The 22,243-nt window shown below is 34.7% G+C and overlaps 1 protein-coding gene across 1 annotated transcript in view; it reads right to left on the reverse strand.

Moving 5' to 3' along the window:
* Positions 1-22,243, reverse strand: part of TTN (titin) — a 271,515-nt gene that overhangs the window by 93,333 nt on the left and 155,939 nt on the right. Inside the window, exons 169-197 of the mRNA XM_088794519.1 lie at positions 21,819-21,899; positions 20,799-20,873; positions 20,085-20,177; positions 19,585-19,641; positions 19,171-19,260; positions 17,345-17,395; positions 16,171-16,572; positions 15,719-15,997; positions 15,194-15,469; positions 14,906-15,045; positions 14,470-14,596; positions 14,085-14,348; positions 13,492-13,758; positions 13,088-13,351; positions 12,860-12,999; positions 12,572-12,698; positions 12,134-12,400; positions 11,755-12,021; positions 10,464-10,730; positions 10,233-10,372; positions 9,659-9,785; positions 8,758-8,900; positions 4,544-4,667; positions 3,749-4,015; positions 2,000-2,097; positions 1,133-1,301; positions 755-1,021; positions 382-648; positions 10-288 (exon numbers count right to left, since the gene is read on the reverse strand). Coding sequence (XP_088650645.1) covers positions 10-288; positions 382-648; positions 755-1,021; positions 1,133-1,301; positions 2,000-2,097; positions 3,749-4,015; positions 4,544-4,667; positions 8,758-8,900; positions 9,659-9,785; positions 10,233-10,372; positions 10,464-10,730; positions 11,755-12,021; positions 12,134-12,400; positions 12,572-12,698; positions 12,860-12,999; positions 13,088-13,351; positions 13,492-13,758; positions 14,085-14,348; positions 14,470-14,596; positions 14,906-15,045; positions 15,194-15,469; positions 15,719-15,997; positions 16,171-16,572; positions 17,345-17,395; positions 19,171-19,260; positions 19,585-19,641; positions 20,085-20,177; positions 20,799-20,873; positions 21,819-21,899 — 5,415 coding nt within the window. The remainder of the gene's footprint in view (positions 1-9; positions 289-381; positions 649-754; positions 1,022-1,132; positions 1,302-1,999; positions 2,098-3,748; positions 4,016-4,543; positions 4,668-8,757; positions 8,901-9,658; positions 9,786-10,232; positions 10,373-10,463; positions 10,731-11,754; positions 12,022-12,133; positions 12,401-12,571; positions 12,699-12,859; positions 13,000-13,087; positions 13,352-13,491; positions 13,759-14,084; positions 14,349-14,469; positions 14,597-14,905; positions 15,046-15,193; positions 15,470-15,718; positions 15,998-16,170; positions 16,573-17,344; positions 17,396-19,170; positions 19,261-19,584; positions 19,642-20,084; positions 20,178-20,798; positions 20,874-21,818; positions 21,900-22,243) is intronic.

Consider the following 22,243-nt stretch of genomic DNA (forward strand, 5'->3'; position numbering starts at 1 on the left):
GTGACTTACCTTCCACTATTAGATTGGCTGCACTCTTAACATTTTCACCTCTGTGATTGGTCAGAGACACAGTATAGTTGGCTTGATCATCTAATCGTGCATCTCTAATTCGGAGGGTGTAGACCAGGTCTTTTTGGAGAATAATGTATTTTGAACTATCAAATATGGCTTCTTCATTTCTGAACCATTTGGCTTTGGCACCTTCAGTATTGACTTCGCAGTTGAAGACGACTTCTTGTTGTTCCTTCACATGGGTGTCCTTAAGAGGCACTATGATCCTGAGTTTTTCTGAAAGCAACCAACAAGACTTTATAGTATGAAGAAGGACCAAAGTAGTAGATAATGAATGTGAGTGAACCTTAGAAGCAAAAACAAACTTACCAATTACTGTCAAGTGAGCTGCTGCTCTGGCAGCCCCAACCATGACCACGTAAGTGCCCATATCTTGTAATGTGGCATCTTTCACAACTAGGGTCCTCTTTTTGCCATCAGCAATAATGTCATATTTATCGCCAGATTCAAGTGTATTATCATCCCTCTTCCACTGGACTTCAAAGCTTTCCTTTGATATAGTGCAGACAAATTCAGCCTTTTCTCCTTCAAGTACTTCAAGGTTTTGAGGCTTGGAGATAAATTCAGCAGCAAGTTCTGGAAAGAAAAAGTTGCAAGATATTGAAAACTTAAGGATTTCTACCTTGAATGCAACAAATATGAATTTCTTAAAATAAAATATTACTCATAGTAATTTTCATACCATGTACTTTGACTTTGCCATCGGTTTGAGAACTTGGGAGTCGGCAGCTATAGCTGCCAGCATCCTCCAGTTGGGCATTCTGAATGATCAGGATTCTCCTTCGTCCATCACTAAGTATTTCGTATCTTCCTGTTTCAATGATCTCTTCATCCCCTTTGTACCAAATCACTTCTGCTCCAGGCTTGGAGACTTCACAAACCAGTTTGATAGTGTCTGTTTCACTAACTTCAATGTTGGTAAGATTTTTGGTAAAGACAGCTTCTTCTTCTGCAATAATAATAATAATAATAATAATAATAATAAATCATTGAGTTAAACTGGAAACTGTTATGTTTTTCCCAACATATAAACTTCTGCAAAGAAAGCCTTCACTCTTACCCAGTACTGTCAGCATGCCCGAAGTTCTTGCTGTCCTTACTTCACAGGAATATTCTGCTTCGTCATCCAGCAGACATTTGTTGATGACAAGAATGCGCACTGCTCCCTTAGATATGATGTCATATTTTTTGCCCTTTTTAATTTCAGCACCATCTTTAAACCACTGAACCTGTATTTAGGATAAATAAATACCTTAATCAGTTTTTTTGTTCCTTCACATGTGTGTCCTTAAGAACAATGATCCAGAGTTTATCTACAAGCAATCAATAAGGCTTTATAGTAGGAAGAACTAAAGTGTAAATACAAATACAACTCACCCCCAAAAATATGTCAACTGTAATTGTAAAATAAATTTTATAAAAAGAACAAACTTCTTCAATTATTGTTAAGTGAGCTGCTGTGATACTATTATCAGTTATTAAAAATAATGGGAACATATAAGTTTAGAGCCATACAGGGCTTTAGATATCATGCAGAAGCAAACTTCTTTGTTTTGCAGCTGTATAAACCGACACTCAAAGTTGACCTGCCAAAGGCAGTAATGGCAAACGAGAGTACTCAGTTGAGATATATGAAATTGCTGACAGTTGTTTATTATTTTTTCAACCTAAGAAAACAGCAATTTCATGTGGTTCAAACTAATAATACCTAAATTCTGATTGTGAGTCCAGTGTTTTTCAAGTAACAGTAAATGAATAATGATAAAAACGAAATACTAAGTATGTATTCCATACTAAAGTAGTAATCTTTTAGCTAAAAGTAGAGGGATGATCAGAGATAGGTGAGGTTAACTGTTCCTTTTGGCTAAACCAAAAGGAAACATAAAGTTATCTGACAATATAAGACAGCAATTATACAATCACACACCTTTGCATTCTCTCGGGAAATTTCACACTCAAACCGAGCCATCTCTTTTTCTTTAACTTGAAGATCGGTGAGTGGTCTCAAGAATTCCACATGAGGAGCTGTAAGAGAGGGTCATCAGAATTCAAAATGAGGTTTCTAGAAATTTACTCTGACATTACTGTGGTACATATTAAGATTAAATGAGTCTTTTGAAGGTCTTTTTCATCTTAATAGGCTACAACTGATTTTGAAATCACTTGGAGCTGCCATTCAGGTATGATACCTTGCTTTTTACATATCTCTGTAGTTTTCATAAAATTATATCTCCAACTAATTAATCTCTATCTATCTATCTATCTATCTATCTATCTATCTATCTATCTATCTATCATCTCCAGATCAGTTCTTTTGAATGGTAGCTGAAAGAAAAATCACTATCAATACTGCTCCAGAGTTGAAAGTTGATATTATCAAAGGAAACACCAGTAGCAGAGTAACATTATCTTATTTAATGCAGCCAGCATAATCTTTGAGAAATTAGCAGAATTCAGTGATAATGAAGCTTGAAGCACTAAGACCCATCTTGTCTATGGCAGAGAGACATGAGTTTGCAATTGAAATGACACACATTGGGCTTTTTTTTTTTTTTAATCAGCTGCAAAGATGTCACATACACGTCAGCCATAAAATCTATTAGCGTGACAAAGCAATGTGTTTTGTAGGGGAGGGTAATTTGGTTTTTTCACATCTCTTGTTTCATTTATCTCAAGAATTAAGTCAGTAGATGTATAGGATTGGAGAGCTGACCCCTTGCCCTTTCTTCTTTTAGGGCTCCTTGTGAGTCCTTCCCAAGGTGACCTTACATGATGAGTGCGATTCTGGGACACAAATTCTGGCTAATAGGCTTGAAGATATGCTCATTGTAGCTGAGCCTTCTTGGAGTGGAGACAAAGTAAATAACAAGGAAGAAGGAGATCCAAGAAGCTATTTTCTCATAGGCTAAAGCAGAGCAACCACAAAGTGCAAAGAATAAAACAGTACAAGATGCATGGAAGCACAATCAAAGCTACCATTTTGTAGCTGTTGACAGATAAGAAGCAAGTAAACCAAACAGCAAATATTGCACAGAAATAAGCACTGAAAAATGTTATGCCTGGACAAATGAATGAATGAAAAAATGAGCTAGCATGTGGCATTTTGAAAACAAGACTTTATATTTTTTTACCAGAGGAAGAAGCAATACTAAAAACTATCTGAGCTCTTTTCATTCATAGGACTCAAAGAATCCAGGCTTCTCCCCATCTTCTTATCCGTTCTTGTTCTCAGAGAAAGCATTATCTGAATGGGCTTTGTCATACTCCTGCATACCTCTAGTATGTTCCTATTCAAACTTAAATTTCATGCTCATTTTCTAGTTGTCACCCACACCTGAGGATTCATTTTCCTTTCAAATGGAAATTGCTTCCATTTTCTTTTCTTAAACAAACAAAAAAAATCATGGCACCTAAGAAGCATAGTGAAAAGTGATTAGTCTGTTCTTATCAGACCAGATGTAGCTGAAGGACTTTTCTTTAAAAAACAAACAAACAAACAAACAAAAAAATACACACACAAACATATACACACACATAAAGGATCAGGTTATGTCAATATCAATACTATAAGTTGTCAAGAAATGCAGTTAGGCCAAGAAAGGCATGCAAAACGTGTTTTTGTTTCATTTAATCAAAGAGTTGCAAATGAAAAGTCCTGTGCAAGAAGAATACTTACGCACAACGTTCAGGTTACAGGACGTCTTAAAATCCTTAGCATCGCAAGTGTATGTTTTAATATCCTCTGGGGTACAGCCATGTATAATAAGCTTTCTGACCCTGCCATCAGCAACAATTTCATACTTCTTGCTTTTGAGAATTTCTGTACCATTTTTGAACCATTTCACCTTAGCATTTTCTCTGGATACTTCACACTCCAATACTGCTGTGGCTTCCTCTTCGACCGTCTGGTCCTCAAGAGGTTTAGTGAATTCAACTGGGGGTTCTGAAAGAATCATACTAATTAGCCAAGGCATCTCTCCTTTCCTTCGTGAAGACTTTCAGCACCTCCTGAACTTTCCTCTCGTATCTCCAGGGCTTTCTCTGTTTTTAAGTTTCATTTGTAAGATTTGAGTCCATGTGAATGCTTTCCTCTCATAATGATGACTCATCATTATTTGCACATACAGAGGAAAGCATTTTTTAAAAATATGAAACATCAAGGAAATAATAGCCAACTCTTGGTTAATAAAGTGACAGATACCAAGTTTGATAATAATTCTTCCTCCAGCTGCTGATTGAAAGCAATAAAAGCAGACGGGGCAGAAAGAGGAAGTAAAACCTATTCTAGTCAATTCTGACTTTTTTTTAGTAGTCTGTCAACTTTTTTGTTAGGTCAAAAAGTAAAAATAGACTTTTGAATATTTGGTGGAGTTTAATGATCTATGGTACTCAACATATAAAGGTAATTAGGAGTTGGCATTATTTATGAACATGTTTTATACATGTTTTTAAAAATAAGCCTTGTAATTACCTTTCACAAAGAGGTTGGCTTGAGTTTTGAAATCTTTTGCTGTTAATTGGACTTCTCCAGCATCTTCTAACTTTACATCCCTCAGAGTAAGTGTATGAACTCTTCCTTCAGAACGTGTGACCACCTAAGTTTTTGAAAAAAAAAAAAAAAAAAAAATGTGCAGCTTAAGAATATTTGAAACAACAATCCAATACATATAGGTGCATTTAATTCATTTAGATAAACAGTTTGAAAAAGTGCTTCCCAAGTTGTTCTGTAATCATATGTATAGTACATAAGTATTTGAAAATAATTTTAACTAATACCGTCTTTCCCTGAAAATAAGACCTAGCCAGACAATCAGCTCTAATGTGTCTTTTGGAGCAAAAATTAATATAAGACCCAGAATTATATTATATTATATTATATTATATTATATTATATTATATTATATTATATTATATTATAGACCCTGTCTTATATTATAGTAAAGTAAGACCAGGTCTTATATTAATTTTTGTTCCAAAAGACGCATTAGAGCTTATTGTCCAGCTAGGTCTTATTTTCGGGGAAATGCAGTAGTTTGGAAAATTTAGGCTTTCATTGTTACCCATACATAATTACTAGGTGGTTTTTTATGTTGAAATGCCAAGGCAAATTTTTTTTTTTTTGGTGTGTGTGTGTGTGTGTGTATGTGCATGTGTGTGTGTGTGTGTGTGTGTGTGTGTGTGTGTGTGCGTGTGTGATTTATTTGCCTCCATTCTGCCACTGAGTTTATATTTATAAAGGAAGGACTTAGAAAAGCCAAATTATGAAAGAAAGGAAAAAAAAGATTGCATATGGTAAGCTGAAAGTAACCTAATGTTCTAAATGCAAAGTGTCTGCCATGCAACAAGCTAGAACTCCTCTTCCTATTTTTAACAATTAAAATTTTTTTACAAACCAATTAAAACTGTGATCAAGATAATTCGTACAATTTCTTAATTTTGTTCAAAAATACAAATGAAGATACTGACTCTTCTTCCCTTTCATGTATTTATACCTCAGGACTGGTATCAGACAGGGCTACAATTTTTCACATAGCAGTTAACAAATGGATAAAATAACTTTAGAAATAGTTAAATCAGGAGACCACTGTGATATCAGAATATCAAGACAAATGCTGTCATTACTGTTAATATTTGAATGATAAATTCTTGTTGTAATTGCAACCTTAGGTGACTTGAAGCGGTATTCTGCAGGAAAATGAATTGTCAAAAAGAAGACACCACCTTGATACGGGCTGTCATTAGGTCTCGTAATTGTGGCCTGTACAATAGAAAATCAGGTTACAAGACAGGGCTATTCTGACAGTAATGACAAGGCAATTGGAGGTTCTTCTAGTTATATCCTCTAAAATTCCACAAGAAGCTATGTTCTGTCATCAAGATTGATTTTTGCAGGGCTTCGGTGTTCATTTAGAGTTAAGAATAATATAAAAGTTTTTACCAGTGAAACTATTTATTATGCTGATATAAAGGAAAGAGTCAGGAATAAAGTTGCATATAAAGGTTTTTCCTCAATTAAAAACTGGACATAGTTGTTAATATAACTACCTTAATAATGAAAAAAGGTCAAAAACATAATAAGGGAAAATAAATAGATAGGAGAAGGTAATTAAGCTATATATTAGCTACACAGCTACTTATTCAAGGACATGGTGCTTGAATGGCAAAAAATGTTTTTGTAATGATATTTCAATATAAATTAATAAATTTGGATACTTAAAAAAATAAGTATCTCAGTTTCTGACATACCCACAGATGTATCTTATCTATGAACACATTTTATCATTCAAATTTCTCTGAGGCTGCTCTAGAAATTTCTGTTACCCAGAACCTGGCTCAGAACACAGTGGCTCTCAATAAATTGTTCATGCACAATGTACCTTGATTATGTTAAAAAAAAAAAAAAAAGGAAGGAAACAGGTCCCTTATAAAAATAAAGCAATGCAATGAATGCTGAAGATTCTGTGGTGGTATATAAGGATAATGTTAGATATTATCCTTTAAAAATACTGTTAACTTATAATGGAAACCTATTGCTATAATACAATAGATATGACTGCGACCAAATTATTAAAATTTAAATACAAAATTATTAACAGCCAATTAGGATTTAGCAATCCTTTCTTGGATTGATGACCACAGGGGGGAAAAATAAACACAACTCATTTCTAAAATTTTCTCTTTTGATTTCTTATTCCAATAACTTGTTTTTATTTGGTTGCTATAGTTTTTGTAGGCAAAATATTCTGAAGAGTTAAGATGAAAGGTCTGAATTAAATTGATAGTAGCAAGTTTGTTCTGATAGACTTAATTTAAACAAAACCTGAGAAATGTAATAAAATGACTTTATTACTTCTTGGTTTATATTTAAGTTCTTTTAAAAATGAAACATTTAAGTAATATAAGAGTAAGCTGAGGTATTTTGGGTGGCTGAAGGAAAGGATTAAAATTCCTGTGCCAAGTGAGACACAAAGAGGCCCTATAGAATTATAGTAAGGTGATCCTTTCTAACCCAAGAAAAAAGTTTAATGACCATTTACATATATATATATGTATATATGTATATATGTAAAAGAAGTGTGAACAAGATTTTTATGAGTCTACATTTTAAAACAGTATATTTTTTACACTAAAACTAATGAGACCAATCCTTTAATAAAAAGCTCTTAATTTGAGCAACGATATTCAGTAGCAAAAGAATAACATCATTTGTCCTTAAGCAGTGTTCTATTTTAAAATCATGAATTTACAGATTTATACAGGATCTTGAAAAACCAACCAAATCTCTTCCTTTAGACATGAAAGCAATTAAACCACACTTAATAGGACAAATGTATATTTTAATAAAGCAAATTCGAAAGCAGAGATGACTCAGTCACCCAGTTCCATATTTAGAAGATTTCATTGTAAGGAAGCTTTCTTCATATGTAACTTAATTTTCATGCTGCAATTTGAATATATGGCTGCTTTTCTATCCTTGGTAAAAAAGGAGACCATTGGTGATTATTGTCTGTATGACATCCCTGCTTTATCTCTCAGTTGACTCTTACTAAATGACCCTTTAATCACTTAGACTACCACTTTTTGTTTGTTTGTTTGTTTTTTTGCCTGTTTGTTTTAGAACAGTTGCTCAAAGGTATTTGTCTTCAAATTTTTCTGTCAATTTTGTAGCTCGTTCTTAAACTAAATCCCTTGTTGATTACATTCCTTTAAGTCTTAAAAGTTTGATTTGTATTGAAGCCCTGATGGCATATTTGGTATTATTTCTAAAATACTGGAAAAAAATGCCAGAGAACAATGAATTGTCCTGTGCTTTATTTTCAGTCCATGTTCGACATTTTCTATATATTTTATTTCAGTAACTAATAGTGAATTTTCAAGATAATGTAAACACAGACATTGTTAGGAGGGGGGCAAAATACATAACTCAATTTAGATAAATTATATTTTAGGCCTACCTGAAAAATCACCTTGGTTTTTACTTATGGATAAAATCTTGGGCATAGAGAAGCTAACACCAGGAACTGGTTATTTACTAAAACTTCTTAAAGTGTATTCGTTCATATATGTGGTAACAGTGCCCTTCTTTTCTTGTCAGTACCATCAGTTGCACTTTAAATAGTCCACTCGCATTCCAGAATTTGCACAGCTCAAAGCCCTTGAGGCTTAAAAATAGCTTTGGAGAAATGCTTGAAGAGCAAATCTGCCCAGAACTTATCTCAACTACTTGATCAACTGCCTGAAATGGAATTTCAAGCCTCTCCTCTTAATCCCCTTATATGCAGAACACTAGACAGCATGGGGAGAATTAGTCATAAAACTTAATGTGCACAGTTGTTACAGCGCATCCAGTCAGGAAGTCTTTCTGCTCCTTCCTGTCCCCAGTTAATCAAACCGGCATTGATAGCTAACGAGTGTTTGCCTTTTCTTCAAAAAGCTAAAATTGATTATAATTTAATTTTTATTTACATTTCAATAAAAAAAAATCATCAGGTTAAACCCAACAAAAATTAAAAGAACCTGCTTTACAATTTCAGCAGAAATCAGACCAGAGTGCGGAAGGGAGGGAGACAAGGAGAGGAAGGGACACAGAAAGAGCAAAGAACAAGGAGCAGGCAGAAGTGAAGACTGAAGAACCTGAGAGAAAAAGGAAGAACAAGACAAAGCAACCACATGCCAGCTTTTTACCTTATCGCTGGGCTCTAGTTTCTTCCCTTTGAGATACCATTCCACTGGGATGTCCTCGTAAGAGAGCTCACAGTCGAAGGTGGCTGTTTCCCCTGCCGTCACTGTGACATCCTTCAGAGGCCTTAGAAGACCAATTATTCGTGCTTTGCGAGAGGAAGGAAACACCTTTGGATTACTCATTTTGTAACTCCAAAAGAATACCTATAGACTCAGTTGTTCATCTGCATGGCTGCTTTCTTCAAGAAGGAAAGAGACACAGGCCTGCCCACTAGTTTGGCTCCCATGTGAACGTGGCCCCCTGGTGCTGAGGAGAGGAGAGCTGGAGGCCAGAGAGTGGGTATTTGTAGGGCCCTTTCGTTCTGTTCTACAAGGTCAGCGAGAAATGTGTGCTGTTGTCTCTCTGCCAGGCGTCAAGTTCCTTCCAAAATAACTACGACTCTGATTGGAAGAGGACGAGGGCCTCTCAATCACATACCCTGTCCATATCCATCAAACACTTTGCACCTCCCAAAAATGTGAGCCCAAGGCTCTCCGCCTCCCTTCTTTAGTCTGAAATGCCCACACAGCAAAATTTTCCTTTATAGTGCTACAGTTGTACAGACACTTGAAGGACGTGGTCTATAAGGGTTAGATTTCTGACTTCGATTTTTATTGTATGTCTATCTACTTTGAATGAAAGGATTACAAACGAGAAATATCTGACTTGCTTAATTGCCTTTTGTTTAAATGGCAAGGTCAATGACACGTGTGTATTATTAGGATGTCAAAGAAGTAAATACCAGAAAGCCACTTTCGGTACTTTAATGCTTCTTTCTAATTAAATAATCCCGATTAATTTCACGGACATTCATTTTCTGCAAAAATTCATACTGAAAATTCAGCCGAAGCACATACTACTTACGTTTTACTCGGAGGTGGGCACTAGATTTCACATTGGCAGCTTGGAAATCCACAGCACCAGTCTGGTCCAGGCGACAGTTGTGCAAAATAAGCAAGCGCACTTTACCTTCTTCCCTGATCTCACACTCCTGTACCAAAGAGAAAAAAGGTTTCGTGGGAAATAGTTTTCATTGGGATTTTTTTTGGGAGGATATACTATCTTAAAGAAAGGAAAGCTACTAATAATTGTTGAGGAAACTTTATATAACTTTGAACTTTTGTGTGTGTGTGTGTGTGTGTGTGTGTGTGTGTAATAAAGCTTACAAGTACCATCATGAAAGCAATGTTTATTTTAGCTATACGATTCTGAAAAACTGGCAGCATCACAGGATATCGACACGCTTCTACCCCTATACTGGAACAAAAATAATGCAAGTATGCCTGTCGGAGCCCAGTCATAGACCCTAATATTTCTCTGGCTTAAGGTAAGAGAGAGAACCTGATATGTTTTAAATGCCCCGCATGCACTCTGACTTTTGTCCTTTTCTATTTCACACAGCTTCTGTAGGGGTTGACAAGTTCAGAAATAGCCTTACAGGTGTTTGGAGTAGTGCCTCTCCCTTGAGTTTCCAGTTGGCATGGATATCATCTTCAGAGATTTCAGTTTCAAAACGGGCTGTCTCAGTCTCCATCACCTCCACACTGTACAGGGGTCGCAACAGTTTAATTTCCCGATCTAAAAAAGTAAAGGGTCAGCATGTATCATCAGCTGTGGACAGCCATAATCCCAATAACTTCAAGAGTGAAACTCATGGAAATTTCCTTACCCTCAATGTCAAGCTTTCCTGAGGTCTTATCTGTTCCACAGTCACAGGTGTACTGTCCAATATCTGATTTCAAGGCTTTCTTTAGGATTAGCAGCCTCTTCTTGCCGTCTGCCTTAATAATGACATTTTTAGATGGCTTTATTTCCTTTCCATCCTTAAACCATTTCACTGGGGCATCTGCTTTGCTGATTTCACACTGTAGAATCACTTCATCTTTCTCTACGGCGGTATAATCTTGAAGCTTTCCTGTAAAGTATGGATCTCCCTCTGCAATTAAAATACAAGTGAAAAAAATTTCATTAACCACCTAGGGAAATGACAATCTCTTGAAAAGTTTAAGAGGCAGCTCATGGAGTTCCAGGCATATGTTAAAATTGTACCAAAAGCTCACTCATTTATTATGTTCAAAGTTCTCTAAATATTAGAAAGGAAACAAATGCATATTTGCCAAGATCTAATATTATATTTTGAAGTATTTTATTAATACCAGTTTGAAAGATACTATGAAATTTACCTTCAAATATAATTACATGTTCCTTCATCATTGGGCTAAATTTCTAACTTCTTAGCAAATCTATTATACTTTCAGATTCACATTATTAGTTTTTCTTAATATCAATTAATAGTTCGCCTTTCACAGTTTCTCTATACCAGAGGTGCTGAAAAAATGTACACATGTAATACGCATTATCTATGCATTACTTTTCGAAGTTGAATTGAATTACGGTAGCATGTGTAGTATGACGTTCGCTCAAAAGATGGCGTTAATCAAATGAATGCTAGCATCATTCATTGTATTATAATTTTAATACAGTTTTTTCCTTTCTTAAAATGTGTATACATTTTTTGGCACCGTCTGTATGTTAGACATCATATATAATCTGCTTGATATTAAGTGGCTAAGAAAAACAATGAGGTTTATTAATGTAAGTTCTGTGTTTTCTCTTTTATTAGAAGCTTGAAAGAACATTTTTCTAAAATAATTTTGATAAAGTGAGGAGTTAGGAAGTATTTATATTTCTATTTTTAACATGACGGGGCTCAATATAATCAAGAGTTTTCATTCTGATTTTAACTTGCTATTGTGTAAGCCTGAGCCTTCATTACTTTAAATCCTCATATTTTTAGGAAAAATATTTTAGAAATAAACCTGATAACATATGTGATAGTTTCCTCAGGACAGGGGCTGCTTGCATGCATTATAACAGTTGGAAGACTATTTTAAATAATTCGTATCCACAAATTTCTGCTGAATTTAGTGCAATAAAATTCAATTGAAAAAAGTACCTACCAAGTACAGTGAGTTTAGCTTCTGAACTTATCCCCATAGCTTCTACTTTAATTTGAGAAGTGTCATCAAGAGTGAGGTCTTTGAATGTGATTGAATGAGTTTTTCCTTCATCGTCCATTGAGACCACCTTGCTGGTATGCAAGCGCTGGTCATTCTTGAACCAGCTAACTGGGATGTTATCATGCGACAGCTCCACAGTAAACACAGCACTTTCCCTCTCTTTGGCTGTTACATCCTTGAGTGGAGTAAGGAATTTGAGCCGGATGCCTACCAAGAAAAAAAGGGAAGCTCATTAATTCTAGCCTTTTCAAGAGGAAATAGAAAAATAAATGCCAAGGAAAGATAACTTACAGGTGGTCCATCTGATCAAAATATTTACCTTCAATGATCAGTTTGCCACTTGTGTGCTTATCTTCAGCTTCAAAGATGTATTTTGCTTCATCTTCAAAAGCAGCTGACTTGATCACCATTGAATGCTTAGTGCCATCCTTTATAAGCTCAAATCTGTCATCACCTGTGATTTCCTGGGTTCCTTTCAGCCAACGGAAGGTTTTGGGCTCCCTGGATACTTCACACTCAAACTTAGCCTCATCTTTCTCAAAGACTTTCACATCACTGAGAGGTGTGATGAAGATAAGTGGCAATTCTGGAAAAAAAAAAAAAAAGGATGGTGTGGATGAAGCCATTGTGGAAACTGATGGTATGGATGGAAGCATGGATGTTTCCATGCTTCCATTCATGGCCCCTGATCGAGTCAGGGTCTCACAGGAGGTCTTGTAGAGGAAATACAAATAGGTGGTTGACAGACAGAGTGTACCTTTCACTTTCAGATTGGCTGCAGATTTCGCGTTGGCAGCCTGGAAAGACACCTCTCCTGTCATATCCAGCTGGCAGTTATAAAGGACCAGAGTGTGCTTCTTCCCATCTTCAATGATTTCACAGTCCTGTTTGGAGTGAGGGTTAGAAGGAAAGAGAAAGAAAACATCATTTTCGTATCTGGTTATTCTGACAAATCATCAAGAAATGTGATACCTGAAGGGTATCTTTCTTTACCCTAAACAACCCAGCAAGCCCCCTCCTATGTGATCAGATACTCTTCACTTACAGGGGATGCAGTCAAAGGCTCTCCTTTTAACATCCACTGGCCATGAACATCTGGTTCAGAAAGTTCAATTTCAAAGCGAGCTGTTTCACCAACAAACAATTCTACTCCGTACAGAGGTTTTTCCACTTTTATTAGTCGAGCTGAAATTATACCAAGTTTTGTTAGGATGACAGAACCAAAACACCGCAGGTTCAAGTACGGTAAATTTACAATTTTTGAGCAACTCACCCTCCACAGTAACATCTGCTTTGGTCTTGTCTGTGCCACAGTCACACACATATTCGCCTTTATCTTTAAGTTCTGCCTTTTTGATTTTTAAGATGCGGCGTAGGCCATCGGACTTGATAGAATGTTTGGGTGAAGGGACGATCTCTTCGCCATCTTTGAACCATTTCACAGGTACATCTTTGCTCACCTCACACTTCAGAATTATCTCATCCTTTTCGACTCCAGTTTTGTCATGTAATTTCACAGTGAAATAAGGATCGGCCTCTGTGGGAGACATTCATCAGGTAATCAGAAGAATGTGAAAGTGAAAGTTCATGAAAGAGTTACAGGTTGCAAAATATTTAACTACTACCCACTCCCACCATCTAAAAACTGGCTATGTAGTTACAGTTGGTCACATTTACCTAAGACCTTCAGGTGTGCTGTGGAGCTGAGGTCCTTAACCTGAGCTTTTATCTGGGAGATATCATCCAGTGTCACTTCTCTCATTTCCAGTTTGTGAGTCTTGCCCTCAGATGAGATGAGTACAGTTCTGCTTGTGTGGAGTTTGGCATCATTTTTGAACCAGACTACATGCATTTTTTCATGAGAAAGTTCACAAACAAAAGTTGCTGTTTCTCCTTCTTTCACTGTTTGATCTTCCAGAGGTGATATGAATTTCAATCTTACACCTATAATGCAAGTAATACGATCAGGAAAGAAATTTACCTTGAGAAATATTATACTCTGATTTGCCTGCGTAAAAAGGATTACACATGGCATTTATTTACTCATCTTTTCAAATGGAGCTACTCTCTGTTAAAAAAATAAATAAATAAATGTTTTTTTTTGTTGTTGTTGTTGGTTTTTTGTTTTTGTTTTTTTGGTGGTAATATAAAAGTAAAACAGTGGTGCCAATTGTCACTTAGAGCTATTAGGACTTGGTGTTCTATCTTTAAAGTCACATATTTGTGTGCCTAAATATGGGATGTTATAGTCAGATCTCATCAGCTCTTACCTGTAACAAATAACTGTGCTGAGGTCTTCTTGCCCTCCACTTCAGCAGTATAGAATCCTTCGTCATCAAAATGAGAATCATTGATAACAAGAATGTGTTTCTTTCCATCAGCAATAATGTCAAACTTGTCAGATGTCTTGATTATATCAGGTCCTTTAGACCATATAACATTTGCCTCTCGAGTGAGGACACATTCAAATCGAGCCTGTCGTCTTTCTGGAACAGTGACATCCTTCAGGGGCACAGCAAAGTCAAGTTCAATTTCTGAAAATCAAACAGTAAGAATGAGGTTTATCAGGATGTAAAGGGACATAAAATGAAGTTGAGCCCATGCCTTGCTTTCTAACAACCCCGTACCATGCCTTGCTTTCTAACAACCCTGTACCTTTTACTGTCAGAATGGCGGTTGTAACTGCATTAAGTGCCTGGTAAAGGACTTCACCAGCTTGGTCCAGTTTGACTTTGTGCAAAGTTAAGAAACGTTTTCCACCTTCTGTTTTGATTTCACAAGTCTGAGAAACAATAGTTTGAGTTAGCATTTAAATGAGATAAAATTCCCTAGATGAGAAAAGTTTCAGATACAGGTTTCTATAGATTTTTAAAAATTACTACTAATAAAAGTAAGTAAAAACATCTTGTCATGAAGTTTCTTTTTAAATGATTGAGCAATCTACAAATAGTGCACCAAATGTCTTCCCCTCTTTGAGACTTAAGAAGCCTGAGATAACTCCATCATTATGGAAACAAATCTGAATGTCAAACCTGAATATAGGATGCAGTTATTTTATATGACTAACAACTTAAAATGGAAAATTACTCACAGGTGAGGGCCTTAGAAGTTCTCCTTTCAGTTTCCATTGTCCAGGAATGTCTGCCTCTGAGATTTCCGCATCAAAGCTTGCACTTTCTTTTTCATAAATGGTAACATCCTCTATTGGTTTAAGCAATTCAACTTCACGTTCTGTATTGGTCAAGGATGAAAAACCATAATGCGTTAAATAGTCTAACAGTGCTTTGTTTTCATGTTTTGTTTTGTTTTGTTTTGTTTTGTTTTTGCCTTATGTACGCACAAAACTTATCTTTTAGAATAAAAGGTAAAATTTTTGTACCTCCAAGTGTCAGCTTTGCAGGGTATCTTTTCCCTTCAATTTCCACTGCATATTCATCAATATCTTCTGGCATAGCATTCTTAATTTTGAGAAATAGCTGATTTCCTTCTTTTACTATCTCAGTCTTGTCATTTGGTTCCAAGGGGATTTCATCATATCCTTTGAACCACTTAATGTTTGGAGTATCCTTTGCTATATGACAGGTGAAAACAGCTGTCCCCTTGGGTTTCACATGTTGATCTCGTAAGGGTTTCACCAGCCAGTCTCTAATGACTTCTGTATGAAAGTGAGGTCAGAAAAACAATTATGACCTGAACAGTCAATATAAGTAACTTCCTTAGTCCATTTCAGAAATAGAAAAAATTCTAAAAACTGGACATAATTAATCCGCTATGAGATGTTGATATTCACCCTCTCAGATAAGGCACAAGACTGCCGATATTCTTATACTGGGAAATAAAATTCTCTCTCCCATTTTCTTAGTATAATAATAAGCAGAACATAATATTCCAGCAAAGTACTAACCTACTACTTTTACACAAGATGAGCACTCCAGGTTGTTGGCGTTTTCCACAGTAACTGTGTATGTTCCTGCGTCGAAGTCATCTGTATCGTTGATGGTGAGGGCGCGCATCAAGCCAATAACCCCAGGCACAATTTTGCCAGGTTTCTCCACCACAATCTTCCCATCCTTCCTCCAGACCACATCACGCTCTTTGTTTAACTCACAACTCAGGTACAATGGCTGTCCTTTGATCACTGTGACTTCCTCTTCAAGTGTTTTTACAAAACGCACAGGAAGTTCTGTGAAGAATTTCAGTATTAAAAATCTGCAAACACTTTTCAATATATACAATATTTTCAATGAAATAAAACTTTGAAATATGAAGTTTTGTCTAAAATTACAATAAAAATTACTACTGAGATTTATTGCATTACAGTTGAATATGGACCATCTTCAGAAGCCTGGAAATTACCTTCTACAATCAGTTTAGCCGTGGAGGTCTTTTCTTTATTTCCCAAACGTAAAACACAGGTATATTCTCCAGCGTCAGAAAGTTGAACATCAATGATATGCAGCTTTCTGTCTTTACCATCTGCGATGAATCTGTGCTTTGGGCTCTCACGGATATTGCTACCATCTTTCATCCAGCTGGTAATTGCAGTAGAGGGGGATACTAAGCATTCAAAGATTGCAGAAGAGCCAACTGACTCAGCTTCAGTCAAGACGATGTCTTTGATTTCTTTCACAAACTTCAGTGGCACAGCTTTTAGCTGGTAGGTGAATGGGGCTTCATCAGGAGGTTTCTCCCCACCACTTCCTGGTCTTAACTTTTTCCTTTCAGCTTCTATCGGTGAAGGAGTCTTTTTGGCTACACCTAATTCAAAAGAAATTAAAAGTTGATTTGGCATTTCCATAAAGGTCAGAAAGTGCATACTTGGTTGCCTGCAGGATAAAACCAGTGATAGAGCAACTAGAAGACAAGAACAGAAAATGAAACACCAGGCAATTGAAGGGTCAATTGAAGTTATACTGCCTTCTTCCAGACAGGAATATGAGATGGCATAAGGAATCCATGAGTAACAAGTGCTCTTCATTTTCTCAAGATTTTAAACCCAAATATAAAATGTCCTGATTAATGTCTAATTATTTTATCTGTCATGAATAAATATCATATATATGAAGAATGAAGCTAAAAACTTATAGGATTCATTATGCTAATATACAGAGGGTGCCAAAAAATGTATACACATTTTAAGAAAAAAAGAACTGTATTAAAATTGTAATACTCAATACATACTGGTAACAAAAGATGAATACAAGTCACGTTTGACTTCTGCAATTACAAGAGGTGCTCAAAGTGTCCAGACACTTCTGATTATGGCAAACTACTGCTTGAGCAATGTTGACCAAAGTGTTAATATCTCTTAAAATATGTACCCATTTTTTGGCATATATATCTCTCTTGAATAATATTAGAGGTGTATTACTTGAACTATCAGAAGACATACTAGTTTTAGCAGAATTAATTAGGAATAGCAAAGATTGTTACACATTTTGAATTTTTCCCTCTTGAATGTGAAGTTACTTTTGAACGTAGTTTCCCATAGTGAATGGTTACTATTGACATACAGGGGAAGGAATCTTACCTTTGATGGGACCTTTCGGCTTGGCAGCCTCCTCTTTAGGAGCTTTAGCTTCTGAAATAAAAAGAAAACAGCATTTAAACAACTTTTAGACTTATTTCATACTTAGTAAATCATGCAAGGCGAGTCATGTTATTTATTGTAAGTATTGAGAAATTGGTTTTATTTATATGATTTCTATGGAGAATGGATATTTCTAATAAATATTTTTGATATTTTCAAGAAGGCATATTCTGAGAATGATGGGATGAAGCTAAATTGCCAACATATTTAGGATTAAAACATATTTTCAACAAGTGCCTTAATTATTCTCCCATTTCTGGAAGGCACACTCTTTTTGTCTTGTGAGGAAGAGTTTCACTCTGGCCTGGCTATGCAAAATATTTTATATGTTTATGTATGTGTTGGTTATGTCAACCAAGAAAGTAAGTTTTTATCAATAAGGAATTAGTGTAAGCAAAAGGAAAATGGCCCAGAAGTTACCAAAAACGTTTCTTTTTAAAATTGGGCAGACAAATCCAGGCAAGACTATGGAAAAAGAAAAGGCCTATGTGTTACATATATATGGATGCCTTTGAAAACTTCCCTTAATTGGACAATGAACTAAAGTAGAAGCAAGACAGTGCCTACACTTAGAGCTTAATTCAACTGTTAATGCAGGGGCAGTATAAACTGTAGAACAAGTTTTCTAGCTTCAACCCCTGGGGATGAGAGAAAAGCTTTATTTTTACACATGAATTAGCTCAATGGCAGTTATCATCCTTTTCTGAACTAATAAAAGGTGTCATGTAGAAATGATAAAAGTTTAAAAGTAAGAATAATGCCCACACCATAATATCAGTGACAAACTATATTAACATAAATATTAAAATTACACTATAGCCAAAGAATATAATATATTGTCTCCTGTCATTAAACACAATAAAAAGCCAAATATTTCTAAAGGTCCTGATGCACCAGACACTGTGCTAAGTGTTTCACAGATATTTAACACTCACAATAACCCTACGGGGCAGATATAACTATTATTCTGATTTTACAGACTGGGACATTAAAATTTGAAGAGATTAAGTAACTACCCAAGGATCTAATAGTTACGACGTGTATTTATCAATGATGAATACACATTAAATCATTTTTGGTTTTGAGATTATCATCTAAGTGGTGAACTACAAACAGCACCTTAAGTTTGTACCTGAGATTGTCATGCCACTTAGTACATTTAAGAAAATTATTATTGATCTAAATTCTTATATAGATTTAAAGGCTGAACTATGCAGTCTTTGTTTTTATATTGTGGTAAAATACACCTAACATAAAATTTATTATTTTAATGATTTTTAGGATGCAATTCAGTTGCATTAAATACATTCACAATGTTATACAACCCTTAACACTATCCATTTCCAGAATTTTTTCATTATCCCAATACACAGTCTTATTAAAAAATGAAAAATGTGTCCTACAGGGCACATGGGAAATCTGAAGCTCTGTGGGATTCCTGTACACACGTCCTGAGACAGTGTCAGTCTGTCTCCTTAGGTTTCATCAGCGTTGAACACATTCATTACTTAATATCAAAAGCATATCAAGAAATAGTGCATCACAGGAGTGTACACTCCAATCAAAATACAATATTCACTCATTGGGTGAGAGATTGGGTTGGTAAAGGATACCAGATGAAGAAAATTTAATCAAGAATTTATAAACCCCCACAGTCGAAATGATACCTAGTTTCAACATATGAGGAGTTGAATTTTATTGAAGTATGAATACTTTTATTTAGCCATCAAAACAAACAAGCAAAAAGAACACTTCAGAATAAATACCTGCTTTCTTTCCAACTACTGGTACTGTCACAGGGGCAGCGATAGGGGTTGGAGCAGGCTCCACAGCAGGTGGTTTGATTGTTTTCACTTCTGCAGAGAGATGTCCATTGAATTAATGTATATATTTGTCATTTCCTAGAACGTATTTTGGTGGCCTATTTGCCTCTTCTGATGTAATTTTAAAATCTTCAAATAACTAGTTCTTCAGAGAATAATATATTCTAACTATAATATAACCTACATATAATATAATAATATATTCTAATACATTTAATGTTACATTAAATAAAATACAACAATATATTAGGACATTAGAAATTATTTGCTACATACTGACTTTTTCTTATAAACTGTACATTATTTGTGCAAAGCATGAAGGAATATGCTGTTGACATTGAGCATAAGCTTACTTACCTGGTTCGGGCTTTGGTTTTGGTTCAGGAAGAGGTATTGCTGGCTTTATTTCAGGCACTAAAATTATCACAGTAATAAGGAGGTTATTACAGTATTTTTGAAGTTTTTCACAAAGTCAAACCTAAATTGGGCATACTTAATATATCTTGGAAGATATTAGGATGCATACAAATATAGCTATCAAATCAAGTATTTGATCTAGTTTATTTGCATTTTCAACAAAATATTCAGAAAATATAGTAAAGCAATTATATTGGTTCTGATGTTATTCATCTCACTGACCATCAACACATGTTTTTCCTTGTGTTTAAAACTCAATAATTTATTTAACAAATTGGTGGTCATTAGCCAATGATTATTGCACATGAGCGTGAAATGGTAAAGAAAATTAAGCTGACGAGATTAAGGTCATGTGTTCAAATCTTAATGCTTGTGTAATGATATTTTAAATGATGTATATTTGCATGAGACAACTAAGAAAGTGCCAGTTAAGTTTGTACCTTTTTCTTGTTCAGGAAATTTCTTTTCCCTTTTTGTAACGGTAGCTGGAGGTGCTTCAACTTCTTCAACAGCTTTTGGAGGTGGTTCTGGTACTTTAAGATAATAAGATTATTTTCCAGTGTTACTTTAAATTTGAATATTTAGAAAATAACTGATATAAAATAATTCGATCAATTTGTTTTTCAAAAGCTCAATTGATAGCTTTAAAAACACCCCCTATATTCTATCAGCTAATTTCTATTTCTCTTCTTGACTCTGCCGTAATTTATTTTTCTTTTCCTTATTCCATCTACTTCTCCCCTAACCTCATTAGCTCTTCCTTTCTAAATTACTTCCATAACAGTTCCTAATAAATAAACCCTTTGATAATAGGCTAACGATAAAAATCAACACACTTAAAAGCACCCAAATTGTATGAAACATTTGCTGACTCCATCCCAAGAAGTTATTCTGCAGCCAACTTGATTATTTCACAATCATTTCTACCAAAAGAACTTAAATGGCAAAGTAATAATAATAAAGTGCAGGGAGAGACATGAATGGATTTGAGAATTACTATGAAAGCATTTCAACAGAAAGTAGACAATGGAAAACACAGATGAAATATGAAGCTATGTTTATATTTAACTCCACTTATGTTTACAAGATAAACCTTTTGTTAAATGTCCATTTTGTTCAAAGATAATTTCACAAATTGTTACTGAGATTCCTACCTGCAGGTTTTTTAATTTTTTCTACTTTTTTAGGTTCTACTTTAGGTTCTTCTTCTTCAGATCTCTTTCTTAAAACTTAAAAGACAAAAACATTTATATGTAAACCAAGACAAACAAATGAAGATGTTGCATATACATGACAAACGCAAATAATGTACAAAGCGAAGAAAATGAGAAACATGCGACCTAGTGCACTGAGAAATTAGCATTTACACTAAAAATGTTTTTTTTTTTAATTTATTCAAAGACTGTTAGTTTAAAATAGTACTCGAATCACTTTATATCTATATACATAGTCTATTCAAAGACAAGTATGTGGCAGTAATGACCCAAACACAAAATGAGTAATTTGAATAGCAACAAGTTCTAATCGTAATTCATGTTGTGATTTAATGAGCAGTATTTCAATAGGTATAAAGTATACTGAAATGGACATATATAAATAAATATAACCTAGAGATCAGTAATTGAATGTGAAGACAAAGTCAGAACTTGATTCTTCATTTGAATATGTTGTTCTAATTCTTTAATATCTTATAAGCAGAAAGATAAAATCTTATTTATCTTATGTAGATAATCCAGATAAAATACTACAAAGAAGTGTTCAGTTTTTAAAAAGAATGTTATTTGTTAGTTATGATGATGCTGTGTCATAGTTTAAAACTGAATACTGAATTTAGGCTTAGTTTGGTATAATTTAGAGTATTAAACAGGTTTACTTTATTTTACTACATAATTTGATCATGGTAATGACAGCTATTTTCACTGTTATTAGTTTAGAATATTATCGATTTAGTTGTGTCCATTAAGTAAAATTTAAAATACTGTGAACACTTACAAAATTTCTGTCGTTTTAAAAAGAATGAAAATGATAACCATATTTTTCAATGCCACAACAAGTGAATTTTGATAAATAGGGAATCTAATTAAAAGAAAGCCAAAGGACAGAAATATTTTGTAAGCTTCCAGGTTTATTTTTTATATACTTAAATCTGATGTAACGGTTGAAAAATACTATACCGCTTTTGAGAACAACTTCTTCCTTTGGTTGAGGTTTAGGTTCAGGAAGTAATTTGCGAACTTTCTTTTCACCTCCAGGCACTTAAAAGAATATGATTTCAAATTTTGAAGTGAATTCATATAAAAACTAAATTTCAACAATAAAATGTCTCTTCTAAAACTAGTTAACTACAGTTCATAAGCAATAATTTTTGTTGCATATAAATATCACAGAACTTAAAAGCAAACAATACACTTCAATTTATTTCCTCTGCAAAAGTCCATATATCCTTGTGATGAAATTCGATTGCATTAATTATAGGCAAATATATTCACCTTAAGTGAATGTATAGAAGATGGTGTTCTATATTAACTTTATGAATCTTTCGTCAAATACAGAGTCTTCAACAGTGTCTTTGCCTCAATCTGCAATTGTAGATTGAGGC

This window comes from Rhinolophus sinicus, chromosome 17, assembly GCF_057876585.1.
Source record: "Rhinolophus sinicus isolate RSI-liver-muscle chromosome 17, RSI-T2T, whole genome shotgun sequence".
NCBI classification, from domain to species: Eukaryota; Metazoa; Chordata; class Mammalia; order Chiroptera; family Rhinolophidae; genus Rhinolophus; species Rhinolophus sinicus.